The 17,909-nt window shown below is 38.2% G+C and overlaps 1 protein-coding gene across 1 annotated transcript in view; it reads left to right on the top strand.

Moving 5' to 3' along the window:
- The window catches only part of Dars1 (aspartyl-tRNA synthetase 1), a 48,659-nt gene extending 31,066 nt beyond the window's left edge, over positions 1–17,593 (top strand). The window contains exons 8-16 of the mRNA XM_052200188.1: positions 5,072–5,183; positions 6,592–6,726; positions 8,791–8,938; positions 10,201–10,347; positions 12,439–12,481; positions 13,250–13,330; positions 14,482–14,593; positions 14,747–14,818; positions 16,980–17,593. Coding sequence (XP_052056148.1) covers positions 5,072–5,183; positions 6,592–6,726; positions 8,791–8,938; positions 10,201–10,347; positions 12,439–12,481; positions 13,250–13,330; positions 14,482–14,593; positions 14,747–14,818; positions 16,980–17,071 — 942 coding nt within the window. The 3' untranslated portion in view covers positions 17,072–17,593. The remainder of the gene's footprint in view (positions 1–5,071; positions 5,184–6,591; positions 6,727–8,790; positions 8,939–10,200; positions 10,348–12,438; positions 12,482–13,249; positions 13,331–14,481; positions 14,594–14,746; positions 14,819–16,979) is intronic.
- Positions 17,594–17,909: the final 316 nt, after the last annotated feature.

The following is a 17,909-nucleotide window of genomic DNA, read 5'->3' as shown; positions in this document are numbered from 1 at the left end:
GAGGTAGGACTGCACTAATACCTCATACAACAGTCTAATCTCCTAAAATACCTAAGAGTTCTTGAGGTCGGTAATAAACGGTTTAGTGCATGGGGGTCAATTAAAACAACAAATAAATTGTGGACTAGAGCGATGGCACAGTGGATTAGAGCTCTGGCTGTTCTTCCAGAGGACTTGGGTTCAGTTCCCAGTACCTACAAGGCTGGTCACAACTGTAACAGCCCTGTAACTCCAGTGCCAGGAGATCTGGTCTCCTTTGGGGCTCCCATTTACATGAATGGGATGTTAGGTCAACATGCAGAAAAAAGGAAAAGGTTTTGAAGTAAATTGTAATGTTACACTAACTAAAGTAATTTATTTCTAGATTTACAGAATGAATCCCCAAGAGGAAATAATAAGTGTTGACTATGTTGGCGACTTTTATCTGTACCTGAGAATAAGGAGAGATCACAGAGAGACTCTGATTAAGTCCCCCTTCCACAGAGGCTCCCATAGCCTGCCGCCCTCGGAGGGGATCCAGAATAGGAAGGAGCTGGGTGGGTGGCCTATGGAAAACGCGGCTTGCCTCAGACTCCTCCCCTGAGGATAGACGTGGCTTTAACACGGTAACATTCTTGGAGCTATCAAGACAGTTCATCCATGTAGGTACCTGCCACCAAGCACTGTAACCTGAGATTAGTCCCAGGAACCCACCAGATAAAAGGAGACAATCAGCTCTTGAATGTTATCCTCTGACTGCCACATGCATCTCGGCAGGCGCCTGCTTTCCCACACACAGAAGTGCTACCTTGTTTTGTTTTAGGCAAGAGCCAGAGATGGCTAAGTGGTTACATTGTTGTTGCCCTGTAGTTTCTAGCTCCCACAAGACAGCTTGTAACTGACTCTTAACTCCCATTCCAGGGGCTCTGATATGCTCCTGTAGACTTCCCTGGGCACTGAAACCACGTGGCATACATGCAGGCATCATACACATGCATTTTTAGTTAAAACAAATATTAGTAAATAAATATCATTTTTAAGAGGGACAGGGCTGGAGAAATGGCTCAGCAGTTAAGAAGACTTGCTCCTCTTGCCAAGGGCCAAAGTTTGTTTCCAAGCACTGTCATGGAAGCTTACAAGTGTTTGCAACTCCAGTTTCAGAGGATCTAATAATGGCCTCTTCTGACCTCTGAGGACACTGGGCATACACATGGTGCACATACATATACATTCAGACAAAACACTTAAATACATAAAATAAATCTAAAAATTTATTTATAAAATCTAAAAACATATACTAAAAATATTTAAAATGTATTCCCCCTTTTTAAAAAAAAGTATTTATCTTATGTATATGAGTACACTGTAGCTGCCTTCAGACACACCAGAAGAGGGCATCAGACCTCATTACTGATGACTCTGAGCCACTTATGTGGTTGCTGGGAATTGAAATCAGGACCTCTAGAAGAGCAGTCAGTGCTCTTAACTGCTGAGTCTCTCTCCAGACCAATGCATTCCTTTCTAAGAGTCTAAAACACTTATTCAACAAATAGACAGTTCGTAATAAAGGTCTGTCTGCTCTTTCAAGCAAAGAATAAAAAAAAAAATCTGTATTTCTAAAGAATTTTTACACTGTTTTGTTTTGTTTTGTTTTGTTTTGTTTTGTTTTGTTGAGACAGGGTTTCTCTGTGTAGCCCTGGCTGTCCTGGAACTCACTCTGTAGATCAGGCTGGCCTTGAACTCAGAAATCCTCCTGCCTCTGCCTTCCAAGTGCTGGGATTAAAGACATGTACCACCACTGCCTGGCTTTTAATACAAAAGATTTTCTTGACAATATAGTTTGCATACCAGCATATTGGAATTTATATTTCAGTTTTGCAATATTTTTCTTGAAATATACAATGGTTTCTTGGTGTTAAACAGATGCGTACTTTATATTTTAATAGCTAATGTGATTTAACTTGCAAATTAAATTCATGTATTCATAGATGATATTGCTAAGGATGCACCATTTAAGGTGTGATTTAAAGGAAATAATGGTAATATAAGTGAAACCCACCATGATAGAAATGAGTAGAGGCAGAAACAAGTTGAAGTAATGCTGATTTATGTGAGCATCAGAGAGAACATTGCGAGTGCTATAAGAACCATAGGTGGGTGGCTGCCATAGTCTATAGCATTTTAAAAATAGTTTCGGATGGTCTGAGGTAGTGTTCTGGATGTATGCTAGAATTGGCGTCGTAGGGATGCCTGACACTGCTGTGTTGCAAACTCACCCATTCTCAGTCTGCAGGACCTTTATTGAATACTACAGTGCTTGTGTGCTAGAGTCTTGGCTGGGATCTAACCTGAGCTCTGATGAAGTCCCCTTATTATGCTAATATAATTGCAGCTTTGCAGTGATTCCAGGGTTTTGGTTTTTTTGGTTTTTTTTTTTTTTTTTTTAATCACAGAGGTTACTTGTATGTGATTATAAGCTCTACATTGTTGCGGTAGTTTTCCAACCCAATTACCCAGTAAAAGAAATCACAACTCAATCAGTATTCAGACAAGCTAGATGCCTGGATTGGGCAGATCTCCCATGTAGTGTGTTCCCATCTTTACTATATATACTCTATTCCCATCTAAGTTATCCCATAGAACTTGCAGTTTCATCCAGGCCTCCTCCTCCACCTCCTCCATTGATCTTTCTCTCCTGCCAAAACCTGTCAGCTCCTCCTGCCTAGTCTGAAGGTAATTTTATATGCAATATTTTAAATTAATCTTCTGCATTAAACATAGTCTTGGTGTGGGTTTTTCTACTTGTAGCACCAGATCAATGTTGAGAAAGTTTCAGATTGTAGAGCATTTCAGATTTGCAACTGAGGAATATTCACCAGATATCTCTTGCTCCTCAGTCCAGCTTCACAAGTCTATAAACTAGTTTCAAAACTATTAACTGGAAAGAAGCAAAAACTACAGTGAGTTCAGTTGAGGTAGCAATTGAGGTTTTGTTTGTTTGTTTTGTTTTGTTTTAAGCCAGAAACTGAAAATAATTTATTGTGAGAATGGTGAAACACTCAGTACCATTAACAGTGTCATTGGAAACTTGGGCTTGTTTGACACTCAACACTTCAGATTCTCCCCGTTGACCTCTTGTCCTCTTAAACATGAAGAGATGCAATGGTTTCTTTCTTCTTCTTCTTTTCTTGTTCTTACTCTCCAGCCTCCTTCTTTTTAGTAAACTAGGTACCTGTTTTTCTAGGAGCCAGCAAGTACTTTGAGGAACCTAATGGGACAGAGAGGTGTTTATTCTTATATAATACAGTCCATTTTCCACACACATTGACAGATTTATTGAAATGATACAATCAGGAAATCAAAAATAGAGGTTTACTATGTGATAGGGCATATTTATTTTTGCTTTTTGGTCTTGTTTTTTAAAAATACTAAGTTTAGTTATGCTTGCTAAAAGAAAGAAATAGCTATGAAGTATACTAGTGACCCTTACAGAGTACGTGTCACTAAAGTGAATTGTGTCTCCATATGTGTAGCAATATAATGACATACCTCTTTGATGTATAGGTTACTAGGTTTTAGAAACAGAAGAGTACACAGTTTGTGGTGATTCGGTGAACTAGTGTTTCTTTAAGTCACTTCATACAAAAAATAAATGAATGAATAAGTAAATGAACAAGTAAATAAGTAGAGTCACATATCCTCTCCAGTTTAAATGTCTTCAAAGTGAACAATTAAATAGATTATAGAGGCTTTTAGAATATTTATTTTTGTGATAAATCATTGATTTGTATCTTTGAATTCGAATTATAAAGTAACATTGCTTAAGTGTGCCCTGTTTTGAGATAGCAAGATGGTTCAAAGTATAAAGGCACTTGTAACTAAGCCTGATAATCCATGCCAAGTTCCCATGTGGTAAAAAAAGAAAGCCAACTTCTCTAAGTTATCCTTTGACCTTGCAGATACATATGTACAGAATAAAATGTAAAAAATAAGCCCCCCAACTGAGTGGTGGTGACGGCACAAGCCTTTTATCCCAGCACTCAAGAGGCAAAGAATCAAGTTCAAGGTCAGCTAGTCTACAGAGCAAGTTCTAGGATGGCCAGGACTACACAGAGAAATCCTGTCTTGAAAAACAAACATACAAGAAAAAATAAGCCTGGATCTTCTCCTTTCCTATAAAGGAGGTGCAAAGAGGCTGCCTGGTCTTTAGTGTCTGCATCAGACACTAAAGTGTGTCTCATCAGAGTGCTGTGTGTGCCCGAGCAGGAGTGAGCTCTGCCCATAGAACAGTTCATTGAAATGCCTCGGTACCAACTCATGACTGCCCTGGTGTGGTTTGAGGTCAAGTATTTTACCAAACACCTACCTGGTTATAAAGGTTTGGTTTGGTTTGGTTTTTTTCTTTAATGTATTAGGCAAGACTTAATGCTAAGAAGCCACTTCTTTTAACTGGAGCACAGATAATTAAGAGAGAGCTCTGGCCACTATCAATCCTGATTGAGACTACAAGTAAACAAAGGAAGCCAGAGTAACTGAGGAGGTAAAGAGGAAAAATGAAAGAAAATAGGAAAGGTGACAGTAGCTAGCTCTTAAAGGGCTGCTGCTGTTTTTTTTATGTGCCATTGTAGGCCATTGCTATCTACAGTTAGCATATAATTTGTTACAATTAAGATAAATATTCATGTTGTCTTTGGTAATTTGTTGCCCCATGCTCAATTCTTACTTAGGAGAGTATTTGTATGCTGTGTAAATATTGATACATCTCATTTAATGGATTGCCTCTAAAAAACAGTCCCCAAGAGGTTCTACAAGCAAGCTGTTTCATCAATAGTTGAATATTTTTTCAAATGGAATTCTGACAAATTAGACCATCCGCTCAGGAAGCATCTCTAATCAGAATGGCTCAGTGTGGTCATATGTAGTCATTAGATTGCATGTGTCTCATCACCTTCTGGTTCGGGGTGTTGTGTGTTCCATCCTCTCCAGAACTGTTGGACTTAAAAATTGTTGAGAACAGAAATAGTTGGATTTGCTCTTAGTGAGTGCTTGGTGGGCCAGGTTGATTTAAGTAGATTTTGAATCTCTCTTACAGACATCAACTAGTCAGGCCATCTTCCGTCTCCAATCCGGCATCTGCCATCTCTTCCGAGAAACTTTAATTAACAAAGGTTTTGTGGAAATCCAAACTCCTAAAATTATTTCAGGTATGCTTCATAATGTTCCCTATAATTAAAAAAAAATTTAATTACTCTTCCTAGATGTTGCTTATGTTAATTTTTAACTGAATAATCTCAAGAGTCACTTAAGGTTTAGTTCCATTTCAAGGTCAATAATACCACGGCCTACAGTGTTCCATATTCTTCCTTCAAGAGTCATTTTGTGATAATTATGGGGAAATAAATAATGCAGTAGCAAACAGCACAATTCCTACTAGACCAAAGATATTTTTATTACATAAGTTTCCTTTACTGCAAAACTGGTACTGCAATTTGGTTTTATATAAAATACACTGTAAAAATCACTAAATACTACATTGATGTCCTTCTTGCATGAAAATCTTGTCATGATCATTACCCTTTTAGAAGTGCTAACGAATCACGTAAACGATGTATTACAAATAGCATTCTAGCTGGTCTCGTGGCAAAACACCTTTCATCCCAGCATTCTGGAGCCAGAGGCAGGTAGATCTTTGCGAGTTCCAAGTTAGCCAGAGCTACATAAGAGAGCTTTTTTTCAAAGGGGAAAAATCATTTCAGGGCCAGTGTGTGATGATTCAATGAGCAAAGAGGCTTGCCACAGCCACCAAGCCTAACAATGTGAGATCAGCACCCAGGGCACAGTACAAGGAGAGGAGGGGAGAACCAGCATTCACAAGCTGTCCTCCCCACAGGAGAGTCATACACTAAGTCAATAAACATTTTTAAAGACTATGGTTTGGTGGTTGAGAACACTTGTTACTCTTGAGAGGACCCAGATTCAGTTCCCAGCATGGACACAGTAGCTTTGAGCCACCTGCATGTAACTCCAGTTTCAGGAAACCCAGTGCCTTCTGACCTCCTCCTCTACAGGGTATGCATATGATATACATACATTACAGAAAAGTAAAAAGCAAGAGTAGCAGTTCATTATAGATTTAAAAAATTAAATATTGTATTTTGCTACAGTTGGAAAAATAATTAAAATGCCAGACAGATGTGGTAGCACACACCTTTAATTTTCCCCACTCGGGAGGCAGAGGCACATGGACCTCTGAGTTCACGGCCATCCTAATCTAGAGTGAGTTCTCAGGGAAATGCAGAGAACCCCTTTTCAAAAACAATATTGTTTAGTAGCTGTTAGGAAAATAATGCAGTAGCCTCACTTGATGAGATCCTGTCTCAGAAAAAAGGAAGGAAGACAATAAAAGAATCTTTTTTCCTTCTGTGTATTCATTTAGGTTTCTATAGCCTTAAAGTAATAGACATAAAATCAGTTCAGAAAAGGGAACATTTATCTGCAATTCTCCAGTTTCTAGTTTTTCTTTTTTTCTCTAAGTAAACTACTTTTTCTTTTAATAAGAATTTACATTACTTAATACAATTGGTTATGATAATGCAAATAATTGTATTTCAGCTGCCAGTGAAGGAGGAGCCAATGTTTTTACTGTATCCTATTTTAAAAATAATGCCTACCTTGCTCAGTCTCCACAACTATATAAGCAGATGTGCATTTGTGCTGATTTTGAGAAGGTTTTCTGCATTGGACCAGGTAAGGTATTGCCATTTTTATGTTTATTAAATGTATGATTATGTTGAGTTAAACAATTCTATTAAGTCCATTAATTTTAGAGTAGTTATGAGTTTAGATACTCTGAAAGCTTGAATCCTTTTATATACTGACTATACAAATAGTAGAATTTAAGAGCAGGGGATGTAGCTGGCTCCGTGGTAGTTCATTTGTTAGTATGTGTAGGGCTTTCCATACAGTTCCACAAAAAGAAAAGGAAAAAATATTGAGCTGAACTTCAAGATAGAAATGAACACATACACATGTGTGTCAATGACAATACCTCATCTTAAAAGTTCATGCTTTGAGCTGGGCAGTGGTGGCGCACGCCTTTAATCCTAGCACTTGGGAGGCAGAGGCAGGCAGATTTCTGAGTTCGAGGCCAGGATGGCCTACAGAGTGAGTTCCAGGACAGCCAGGGCTACACAGAGAAACCCTGTCTCAAAAAACTAAAAAAAAAAGTTCGTGCTTTGAGGACTGGCCAGGCATGCTGATATATACCTTTAATTCTAGGACTCAGAGGCAGATGACTCTCAATGAGCTCTTGTGCAAGTGCTGGGAATCGAACCTAGGTCCCCTGGAAGAGAAGCCAGTGCTCTGAACTGCTGAGCCATAGCCAACAATTAAATAGGATTCCAGTTACAGGGGATTTGGTGCCTGCTTCTAGCCTTTGTGGGCACTGCACAAACAATGTACAGCCATATAATATAAGGTTTTTGATAGTTGAACAAAGCTTAAGCTTTTGCTAATAGAGAAATTGGGACAAAATTTAAATGTTTAATTTTCTAAAATTATTGAGCAGTTATTTGCCAGACATGTATTACATATATATTCTTATGCTGGGTGCCATGTTCATAGAAGAATCAACAGCACTCACGAAATGCTGATAGGGAACTTGGTCAAATGCAGGTTCTGATGCATCCTCAGGTAAAACCTGAGACTAGGCTCTGACACTCACATAACTGCTGCTACTCCTAGTTTACAGACCATGCCTTGAGTGAAAAGGTAACATGTTATCCCCACTTCTGGTACTGAATATGCGATGCACGCATAGATAAGTCACGGGGAATAAGCAAATGAATTGCAAAATAATCCCATGATTATATATCCAAATGACATCTTTAAGTCTGTGTCAGGGGAATCGTGTGGTGGCTCATGCCTGTAACCCAGCACTCAGGAGGCTGAGGCAGGAGGATCATCATGAGATCCAGACAACTAGGGCTACTGAATGAGACCCTGTCTCAAAAGAAAAAGAATAATCAAAATGTGTGGTAAAATTATCAGTGAGTGTAAAAATATTGTCTGCTGGAGTCTCTGTGAAAGAAAATTCAAACTACAGTGAGCTTTAAGGATGTAGTAGGATATATAAAAACTGAGATGTGTTCTAGTCAGAAGGACCAGGATGGGTAAAAGTACGGAGTACCAGAGAAAACAGAAATAAGAGTGGTTAGAATGTAAAAGGATAAGCTAAGACTAAATTGCAGAGTACAAAGCTTTCAGACTTTTGTCATTTTATGTCTTGTTAGAGTAATCTTTTGGGAGTCCTTGTGAGTGTCCAAGCAGGGCTGTGCTGCAGGAATCTTAATGTGGCAGGAGAGTGAAAGATGAGCCAAGCTGGTGAGGAGGCCTTAGGGAGACGCACAGCGCAGAACTGGAGTGGGAGTTGCTGAACGTGTATAACGTTACTTCATTTATGCAGGTTCATTTTGCTTAAGCCATATCTTAATAAAATGGAGACAGACTCACTGTACTGGTCATAATTGAGTCTGGTTTTAATTATTGAGTTGGTGCCTAAGGATCTTGCATTCCCTGGGGGTTCTCAAGAGCCTCTTATTAATTTGCATTTGGTTCTCCTTTTCTCTAGGACTTAGGAGTTTGTAATGAACTTGATGTCTAGGAGAATGCTGGAACAGATGGCTGATCAGTACTCCATCTCACTCTGTGGGGTGGGAAACAGTATCACTTGGGCACTACCCAGTAGAAATCTGCACTTAAGTCCTCACTTACCCAAGACTTAAAATATTGTGCTGTTTTTCTTTGGTTAAGTTTTCAGAGCCGAAGACTCCAATACCCATAGACATCTGACTGAATTTGTTGGTTTGGATATTGAAATGGCCTTTAATTATCATTACCATGAAGTTGTAGAAGAGATTGCTGACACTTTGGTGCAAATATTCAAAGGACTTCAAGAAAGGTTATAATTATTTGATATTCTGAAATGGCCTTAATTTCAAAACAATTTCAGTTTTTTTGGTGTCTTTTTGTTTTTGTTTTGATTGGAGAAGGGTTATAGGGGCAGTGATTTGAAAAACAGCCTTCTGTTATAGTTTATAGCTCATTTAGAAACCATTTGCTATCCTGTCCCTTGTAATTTGGACTGTCAGGCTTGTGCTGTACCCGCTCATGTTTGATACAAGACAATATGCAAATGGGTCTCAGAGAGGAGAAGCAAAGAGCCAAAACAAGGACTGTGCTAGATGTGACACACCTGGAATCCCATATGGGCGTAAAGACTATTTTTTCTTTTTATTATGCATATGTGGGGGTGGTGTGTGTATATGTTGTAAGTACAAGTGCCCTCTGAATCTAGGTGTCAATTTCTCTGACACTACAGTTACAAGGTGGCAACAAGCTACCTGATGTGGGTACTAGGAACTGCACTTGGGTCCTCTTCAAGAGAAGAATGCTTATAACCACTGAGGCATCTCTCCAGCCCTTAATTTAAAACATGTTTAAATTAGGAACATTAAGCCTGCAAATCCCATGTACTTAGTATTGCCAGTCTATAGCTAATTCTTGTTATGCCCATTTCCTTCCCCATTTAAAACAAGTTTCATATCATTTCATCCATAAATATTATAGCAAAAAATGCTTTTCTAAATCTTATTAAAATATCTCTGATATGGCGGCTTATACCTTTAACTACAGCATTGAGACAGTAACATGGCGCATCTCAAGTGTGAGGCTAGTCAGGGAGTCAGAAAAAAGAAAGTGTCCTTCACAACAGAAATGCAGGACTCTTCTCTGCAGTTACCATTCTTTCTGTCCTACTATGTGCAGGGTATGCATTGGACCTTAGGGATATCCCAGTAGGAAAGAAGTAGCGCTCTTGAACTGTCTGAGAAAGCATGGTGGGTGTGGGGGAACAAGGCAGACCTGCATTAGTGTCCTCGTGTTTAAGAAGGGTTTAAGGATTAAAACATCGGGGTTTTCATGCTTCACAAAATGGGTATTTTGTGTTTCTAACAGTGTTAGCTGATAGTAATTGCAAATAAAAATTTTAATCCTTTAATGCTACTGTAACTTTTAAAAGAAAAAACATGAAACTGGAATGTTTGATAATGTTTTTCTTGGCTCAGTCGCTAGTTCAGGCTGGTATTGTATACTGCTTATAGTGACCTCTTGTGGAAGAAACATTTAACTAACATTTTATTAACTAAAGCATTGAACATGCAGGTTTCAGACTGAAATTCAAACTGTGAATAAACAGTTCCCATGTGAGCCGTTCAAATTTTTGGAGCCAACTTTAAGACTGGAATATTGTGAGGCTTTGGCTATGCTTAGAGAAGCAGGAGTTGAAATGGACGACGAGGAAGATCTAAGGTTGGTCTCTGGTATTTTCTCTTTTAACTTTAATGCTAAGGTTTACTGTATTTCACCTAGCTGATAACTTTTATTAATATTGGCATTTTGCATAATAATATTTTACATAATAATTAAAATTTTATACTTAATACTGTTTGCCTATGCTTTAATAATTTTGTCTATAACTTTTCAGTGTTTTCCCTATTTATAACCCTTTGACAAATGTAGGAAGACAAGCCTGGTGGTACGGACCAGTAACCCCATGTTCTTGGGAGGCAAGAGGTCACTAATCCAGAGTTTGCCGGGACTTCAGAGTGGGCCCTGGGCCAGCCTGAGCAGCTTAGACCTTGCCTCAAAATGAATGGAGAGGAGATCTGGAAAGATGGCTCAGTGGCTAAGAGGACTCGCTGTTCTTAGAGAACACATGTAGGCAAACAGTCACTCACAACAAATAAATACATTATATAGAGAGGTAGATAGATAATATATGTAACATATAATGTATAAATTATATGGGGCGGGGGCTGGAGCTCAGCAGTTAAGAGCTCTTGCTGCTCTTTTAGAGGATCCAGTACAAATGGCTTACAACTATCTGTAGTTCCTCTTCTAGGGGATCCATGGCCTCCCAGGACACCAGGTATACATGTAGTACATATACGTACATACAGGCAAAGCAGTCATACATAAAAAATAAAAGTAAATGAATCTTTAAAAAATATTTTATGGCTAGGCATGGTAGTACACACCTTTAATCCCAGCACTCAGGGCAGGGACCTGGTTTATATAATAGGACAGCCAAGATTAAACAAATAACTATAAATTGCCTGTGAATTTTATTTATAATATTACTTCACTTTAAAAATCACTGTGATAACAAGGTAAAGAACATTCTAAATCACCCCATACAGGACTAGACATAAAATACTAATGTCTGTATGTTATCGATATTCCATATTTTGCTACCTAAATGTAATTCATATTCCTTATTATTTGGAATAAATTGCATAGTAAAAATAGAAAATTGTTGTCAATATTTCAGAGGTTCCTAGTCAAAATAGTAAATTATCATGACAGTACATAGGAGATATGTGGAAGCAAAAGGTGGTTGCTTTTAAATTTTTTTACCCAAAAATTATACTTGACTCTAAACCCATTATTTATTTGTTTATTTAAAGACTTGGGTATACTGGTTGTCGTATTACAAACCTTTGTGGAGTAATAGGAAAGAAGACTATTTAATGGCAAGACCTTCTAATGTTAATCCACTATATTTTATTTTACATAATTAGTAAAGTGTTTGCCTCCTGTTTCTGGATCAGCAGAATCCTAAGCTCTGCTTGGTTTTTAAGTGTTGGAGCAGTGTGTATATATGTGCACCAAGTAGCTGGGGAGGCACACTTGTGGTGGCTTCCTGAAATGCCTGTCTTAACAGACGCAAGTGCGCAGCTGACAGTATGTTCGTTATCCTGTGAGAACCTCAAATAGAAAGGTGCCTTTCTAATCTAAAAACTACAGTCAACGTCAAGCTCAGTGCTTAAGAGCTCTGACTGCCAGTCCAGAGGCGGTGAGTTTGGTTCTCTGCACTCACATCAAGCTGTTTCACAGCTGCTATGAAACTCAACTCCAGTGGATCCAACACACCTAGACAAATCTTGAAAGTAAGAGAGTTTATTTTTTTATTATTTAATTAATTAATGTATGTATTTATTTATTATGAATACACTGTAGCTGTCTTCAGACACACTAGGAGAGGGTGTCAGATCTCTATGAATGGTTGTAAGCCACCATGTGGTTGCTGGAATTTGAACTCAGGACCTCTGGAAGAGCAGTTGGTGCTCTTACCCATTGAGCCATCTCTCCAACCCCTTTTTATTTTTATTTCTATTTTATTTTATTTTATTTGGGTTTTTTGAGACAGGGTTTCTCTGTGTAGCCCTGGCTGTTCTGGAACTCACTCTGTAGACCAGGCTGTCCTTGAACTCAGAAATCTACCCGCCTCTGCCTCCCAAGTGCTGGGATTAAAGGTGTACGATCACCACTCTCCCACCCCCATCCCCTGAGAGTTTCTGTTTCACCCTAAAATATTACTTTCATGTTTTTTTTTTTCAGTACACCAAATGAAAAACTGTTGGGTCGTTTGGTGAAGGAAAAGGTAGGATTCATACATGCGTTGGATTTTTTTTTTTTTTTAATCTTAAATGTTCCTTAGGAAAAGGAATGTATTTTACCATTTCCCTACAGTGGTATGTCTCCAGAGTTAGTAAAGAGAATTATACTTTGTTCTTAGAAAAAGAAAAAATGTTTAGGTAGATTCTGACCAACCATTTAAATTCATTGTGTGACATTTGTACAGCCACACTGAAGTGTCTCTAAAGGACACCAGATTATCAGATTAGTGGTGAAGGGTCTCTGAGCTATAAAGGTGTAACTTGTGCACTCTTGCTCTTATTTCTAAATGTAAAACCAAAGGAGAAAAAAACTTATCTTCATTGTGTTTTTTAAGGGACAGTAATTTAAAGAAGTGTAGAAATGCCTTGAGCTCCTCCTGCTGGTTGCACTTGAAATAGTTAAGCTTCCTGAAGCCCTGCGGTGTTAGGACAGCAGCCCGAGCAGGCCTCCTGCACTCTGTCGCTCTCTCCCAATCTGCAGCTTTAGCAAGAGGGTATGGCATTGGGGAAGAGCTGAGATGCAATTGCTTTTAACTAAGCCTGTGAGGCAGTAAAAAGTATCAAACACCTTAACAGTACTTATTTCAATTGCTTCTGTTTGAAGAACATTACCCAATTTTCATTACATATCTAAACAGAAAACTAAATTATTAGAAAAATAATTCAGGGATTTTATGTTAATATAATGATTAATATTAGAAAATTTCCACAAAATATTGTATAGATCTAACACAGTTTCTTTCTTTTAATAGTATGATACAGACTTCTATGTTCTTGATAAATATCCATTGGCAGTAAGACCTTTCTATACCATGCCTGACCCAAGAAATCCTGTAAGTAATTTGATCTTAAATCATCTGTTTGTGGGGGAGAAAGAGAACTCTCTAATAACCAAATTTGAATTTTGTAACAAATTAGTTGTGATAACTTAAGTTAATATCCTAGGTCATTTTTTTCTAAGAATTAACACTAAGGTGGTAAATTGTGGGGGTTTTGGGTTTTTTTTATGATTTATTTAATTTTGTATGCATTCATGTGAGGAAGTCAGATCCCCTGATAGATTTACAGACAGTTGTGAGCTGCCCTATGGGTGCTGGGAATAGAACCTGGGTTCTCTGGAAGAACGCCAGTACTCTTAACTGTTGAGCCATTTCTCCAGACTATAAATTGCTTCCTTTGATAGACATGAAGAAAATCAAAGCTCGCATTCTGTTTAGGAGTTAATACTCCAGATGTCTCAGAGCTTTTGCTTTACAGTGGTTCCCACGAACCATCTACAGGGCTTGGAGTTTGGTTTGGTTTTATTTTTTCACATTTTTAAATGCAAGGTCTTACCATCTATCATTAATTGTCCTGGAACTTGATATATAGACTAGGCCTCTGCCTTCCAAGTGTACACCACCAACACCAGACTGGAGGGCTTTTTAAAATACAGATTGCTAAGTGCTAACCTTAGCATTTCTAATCATTGGTCTGGTGCAGCGATTAGGGTTTAGCATTTACAACAAGTTCCTGGTAATACTGAAGTGATCTGGGAATCAAAGTCATTGTTTATTGAAAAGTTAAAACTGATAGTATCAAATACCTGATAGGCAACAAGTTAAGTATAGGTTAATTCAGTTTCAATTTAACTTTCCTTAAACGAGTTTTACTTAAAAAAAAATAAATAAATAAAAATAAATATCTGTTGGTAACTTGCAATCAAAACAGACCAAAATTCATATCTTTTTTAAAAAATTTTTCAAGCAATAAAGTGAAATAAAAACCACTCCCCACTGCTTTAGCTGAGGTGTTCTGATTACTGAGGGGTAAGGTAAAGAGAACAGAAATCTGACCAGAGAAAACAAAAACTGTTCTGCCATCGAGAGGAAGTTATGTAGAAGGGTCATCATTACCTCCGTCATCTTCTCCCATGGTTGGTTATTTTGGGAAAAGTGTGATAGCACACAAGAATGGTAGTGGCTCATTCATTTTTCTTCTGCAGAAACAGTCCAACTCTTACGATATGTTCATGAGAGGAGAAGAAATATTATCTGGAGCACAAAGAATACATGATCCTCAGTTGCTTACAGAGAGAGCTTTACACCATGGAATTGGTAATTAATTTAAAATATTTAAACAGTGTATATTATAAAAATAGCACATTGTGAACATTTTAAAGATGTCTCATAATAAGTCTCCCCCATCTTCATTTTAGCAATAGCTTTTTTTCCTTTTCTAAGATGATAAGCTATGTTTTCTTTTTTTAGATTTGGAGAAAATCAAAGCTTACATTGATTCCTTCCGCTTTGGAGCCCCTCCTCATGCTGGTGGAGGCATTGGTAATACTTTTATTGCTTATAAATAACTATGTAAACTCAAATGAAAAGCAAATGTAAAGACTGTAGAAGGGACCTGGAAGGATGGCTCAGTGGTTAGGAGCACTTGCCGCTCTTGCAGAGGGCCTGGGTTCGGTTTCCAACACCCACATAACAATTCAACCATTTATGATTCCAGTTTTAGGGGACCTAATGCCTTCTTCTAGCCTCAGTGGGCTTCTTACATATGTAGTAGTGCACATAAACTCACATGTATTCACGCACATACATGTAAATTTAAAATAATTTTAAAGGTCACAGAACAATGGTTTTTTTTTTTTCCCAGTGATTAGAACAAAGTTAAATCCTTACCTCACCCCATATAAAAATAATAACCCCAAATGGATCCAATATCTAAATGAGAAACCTAACACTATAAAACTATTAGAATAAAACAGAGCAAAGGCATCAGAACATTGGATTTGGATGTGGTGTCTTAGATACAGCACCTATGGCACACACAGCAAGGTAATTAATAGCCAAGTTGAACTTAGGGAGAATTTTAAACTTTGTGTATCAAAAATTAATTACCTGCCTAGCATGTACAGGCTAGGTTTGACTCCCAGGACTTGAAATGGGGGAAGGCAGCTAGAGGCTGTAGCTTGTCCGTGTGCTCCCTACAGTGGATTCCCAGCACCAACATGAGGGCAGGAGGCCAGCGGGGAAGAAAGTGAAGCGGGGGTCGAGACATGGATGGCTGATGCTGAGAGTACTTGCTCTTCCAGACGACAGGGGCTGAGTTCCTAGCACCCACATTGGGGCTCTAAAATCACCTGAAACCTCAGAGCCAAGAGATCTAATGCCTCCTGAACACATCTGCATGCACACAGACATGTAATTATATAAATAAATCATTTTCTCAAGTTAAAATACGAGGAAAAGACAGCTTGCATAATGGGAACAAATATTTATAATTCATATATTTGATAAGAGGTGAAGTGAATATCCACAATAAATAAAGAGTTCAAGGCAAAGGACCTGAACAGAAATTTCTCCAAGAGGATTAGGTGGTTGGTGGGCACATGGGCAGATGCTCAGCAGCCCAGTCCGCAGTGAGGTGCACCTGCTACGCTAGGGGTGCTACTGCTGCTTAAGCTGTCATAACAATCACCAGAAAATGCCCCATGCAGGAAATAGCTTTATAGTTCCCAACAGGAAAGATTCAGTCCTCATCGGATCCAACAGCCTGCCTCAATTGTATATACTCTAAAGAAAGCATTGCCCTGTGGCCTGTCAGTCTAAACCTGTGAATGTGCCCAAAAGAATTAGAAATGGCACATCAGAGAAATACTTATGTATACATCTTCCTAGTGGTTCTTTAGACAGTGGCTGAGACATGGATACAGCCAAGTATCCGTCATGAGTAGATGGGCCAGCACAATGTGGTACTAGTTAAGGATCCCTTGTCTGACATGTTCAGGACCACAAGTATTTTAAATTTTGTATTTTCTTGAAGTTTGGAATAAATTCATAGACGTTACCATTGAGAATCCTTGAGTGTTGCATGGTGCTCCCAAAATTCCAGATTTTGGAACATTTTGGATTTCTGGAATAAGATTTGTGTGTGTGTGTGTGTGTGTGTGTGTGTGTGTGTGTGTGTGTGTGTGTATCCCCATAACATACAAACATACGTATGTACATACATACATACATACATACAGCCAATCAGTCTTAAAAAGAGAGAAATTGGAGAAATTGTTGGGCGGTGGTGGCGTACACCTTTACTGGGAGGCAGAGGAAGGCGGATTTCTGAGTTCGAGGCCAGCCTGGTCTACAGAGTGAGTTCCAGGACTACACAGAGAAACCCTGTCTCGGAAAAAAACAAACAAAAAAGAGGAATTTTGGTGTGCTTCAGCATAAATGAAGTATGCAGACAATATAGGAATCAGTAAGCCAGTGGCAAAGGGCAAGTTCTGTGTGATTCTACTTGCTGGTATTTTAGAGCTGTTAGGTTCAGATCCAGAGAATAGAGTAGTGAATTTCTATGTCTTGGGGAGGAGGAAAAAATATATAATAGGTATGTTCCAGTTTTATAAAATGAAACAATATGTTCTACCAAAAAGCCATTGGACTGGTAAATGAGAGGTTTTCAAAGGGGATTAACTGTTATTTTTCTTGTCCACAGGGTTGGAAAGGGTGACGATGCTGTTTTTAGGATTGCATAACGTACGTCAGACCTCAATGTTTCCTCGTGACCCCAAAAGACTCACACCTTAAAGACACACTTTTTATTCTCTTCTGTAACCTGCTATTGGTTAGGTTATACCTGAGGGACTTAAGATATGCAGTAGAATTAATGTCATATTAAAGTGCCACAATTATTTTTTAAGTAGCTCAGTACAAATTAAGTAAAAAAGTTTTAGAACTTTGGATATACTTAAATAGAAAATACTTGAACATTTAATGAGAAATTTCTATGGTTGAAATTCATAGTCTTATCACTATAGGAAATGTTAAGGAAAATTTAAACAGTTTAAGATTATATCATTTTTTCCCCTTTTCTATATTGTGGTGGCTACTGTACTAATATCCTAAGTTTTCAATATTTGGACTTTTAACTCTTGACATTGAAAAAAAGAATTGGAGAAATTACTACGATTTTAACATATATAAAACTGGTATGTCTTAAAAGTTACTTTCAAAAATCATGTGACGCATCTGAGAACCCTGGTTAGAAACAGTAACACTGAAACATTGTTATCAATTCTGAGGCTGAATTCAATAAAAATTTAAAGCTAATGATAGTTTTGTGTGACTTTATAGAAGTCTGATTTTATAACTGGTTATTGATGTATATTCATTGGGAAAATAAAAAATAAACTGACCTTATATTACTATTAGATGTGAATAGTGATACAGAGCAGAGGGTGCATGACAGCACGCACCTGTGGCCGCAGCGCTGGGGGTGTGAGCACAGGAGGGCTAACGGTTCAGGACTTCTGCTGTCTCAAAAGAATAAGCACATGGGAAAGTAAATATCTTAGTGTATATTTGGTGCTATTGAGGGAGATGCCACCAAAAGAAGCAACATAAATTGGTTTGTCATGGTCACTGC

The sequence above is a fragment of the Apodemus sylvaticus genome, chromosome 12, assembly GCF_947179515.1.
Source record: "Apodemus sylvaticus chromosome 12, mApoSyl1.1, whole genome shotgun sequence".
Taxonomy (NCBI): Eukaryota; Metazoa; Chordata; class Mammalia; order Rodentia; family Muridae; genus Apodemus; species Apodemus sylvaticus.
The sequence above is the reverse complement of the archived record's forward strand: the minus strand, read 5'-3'. Positions and strand labels throughout refer to the sequence as shown.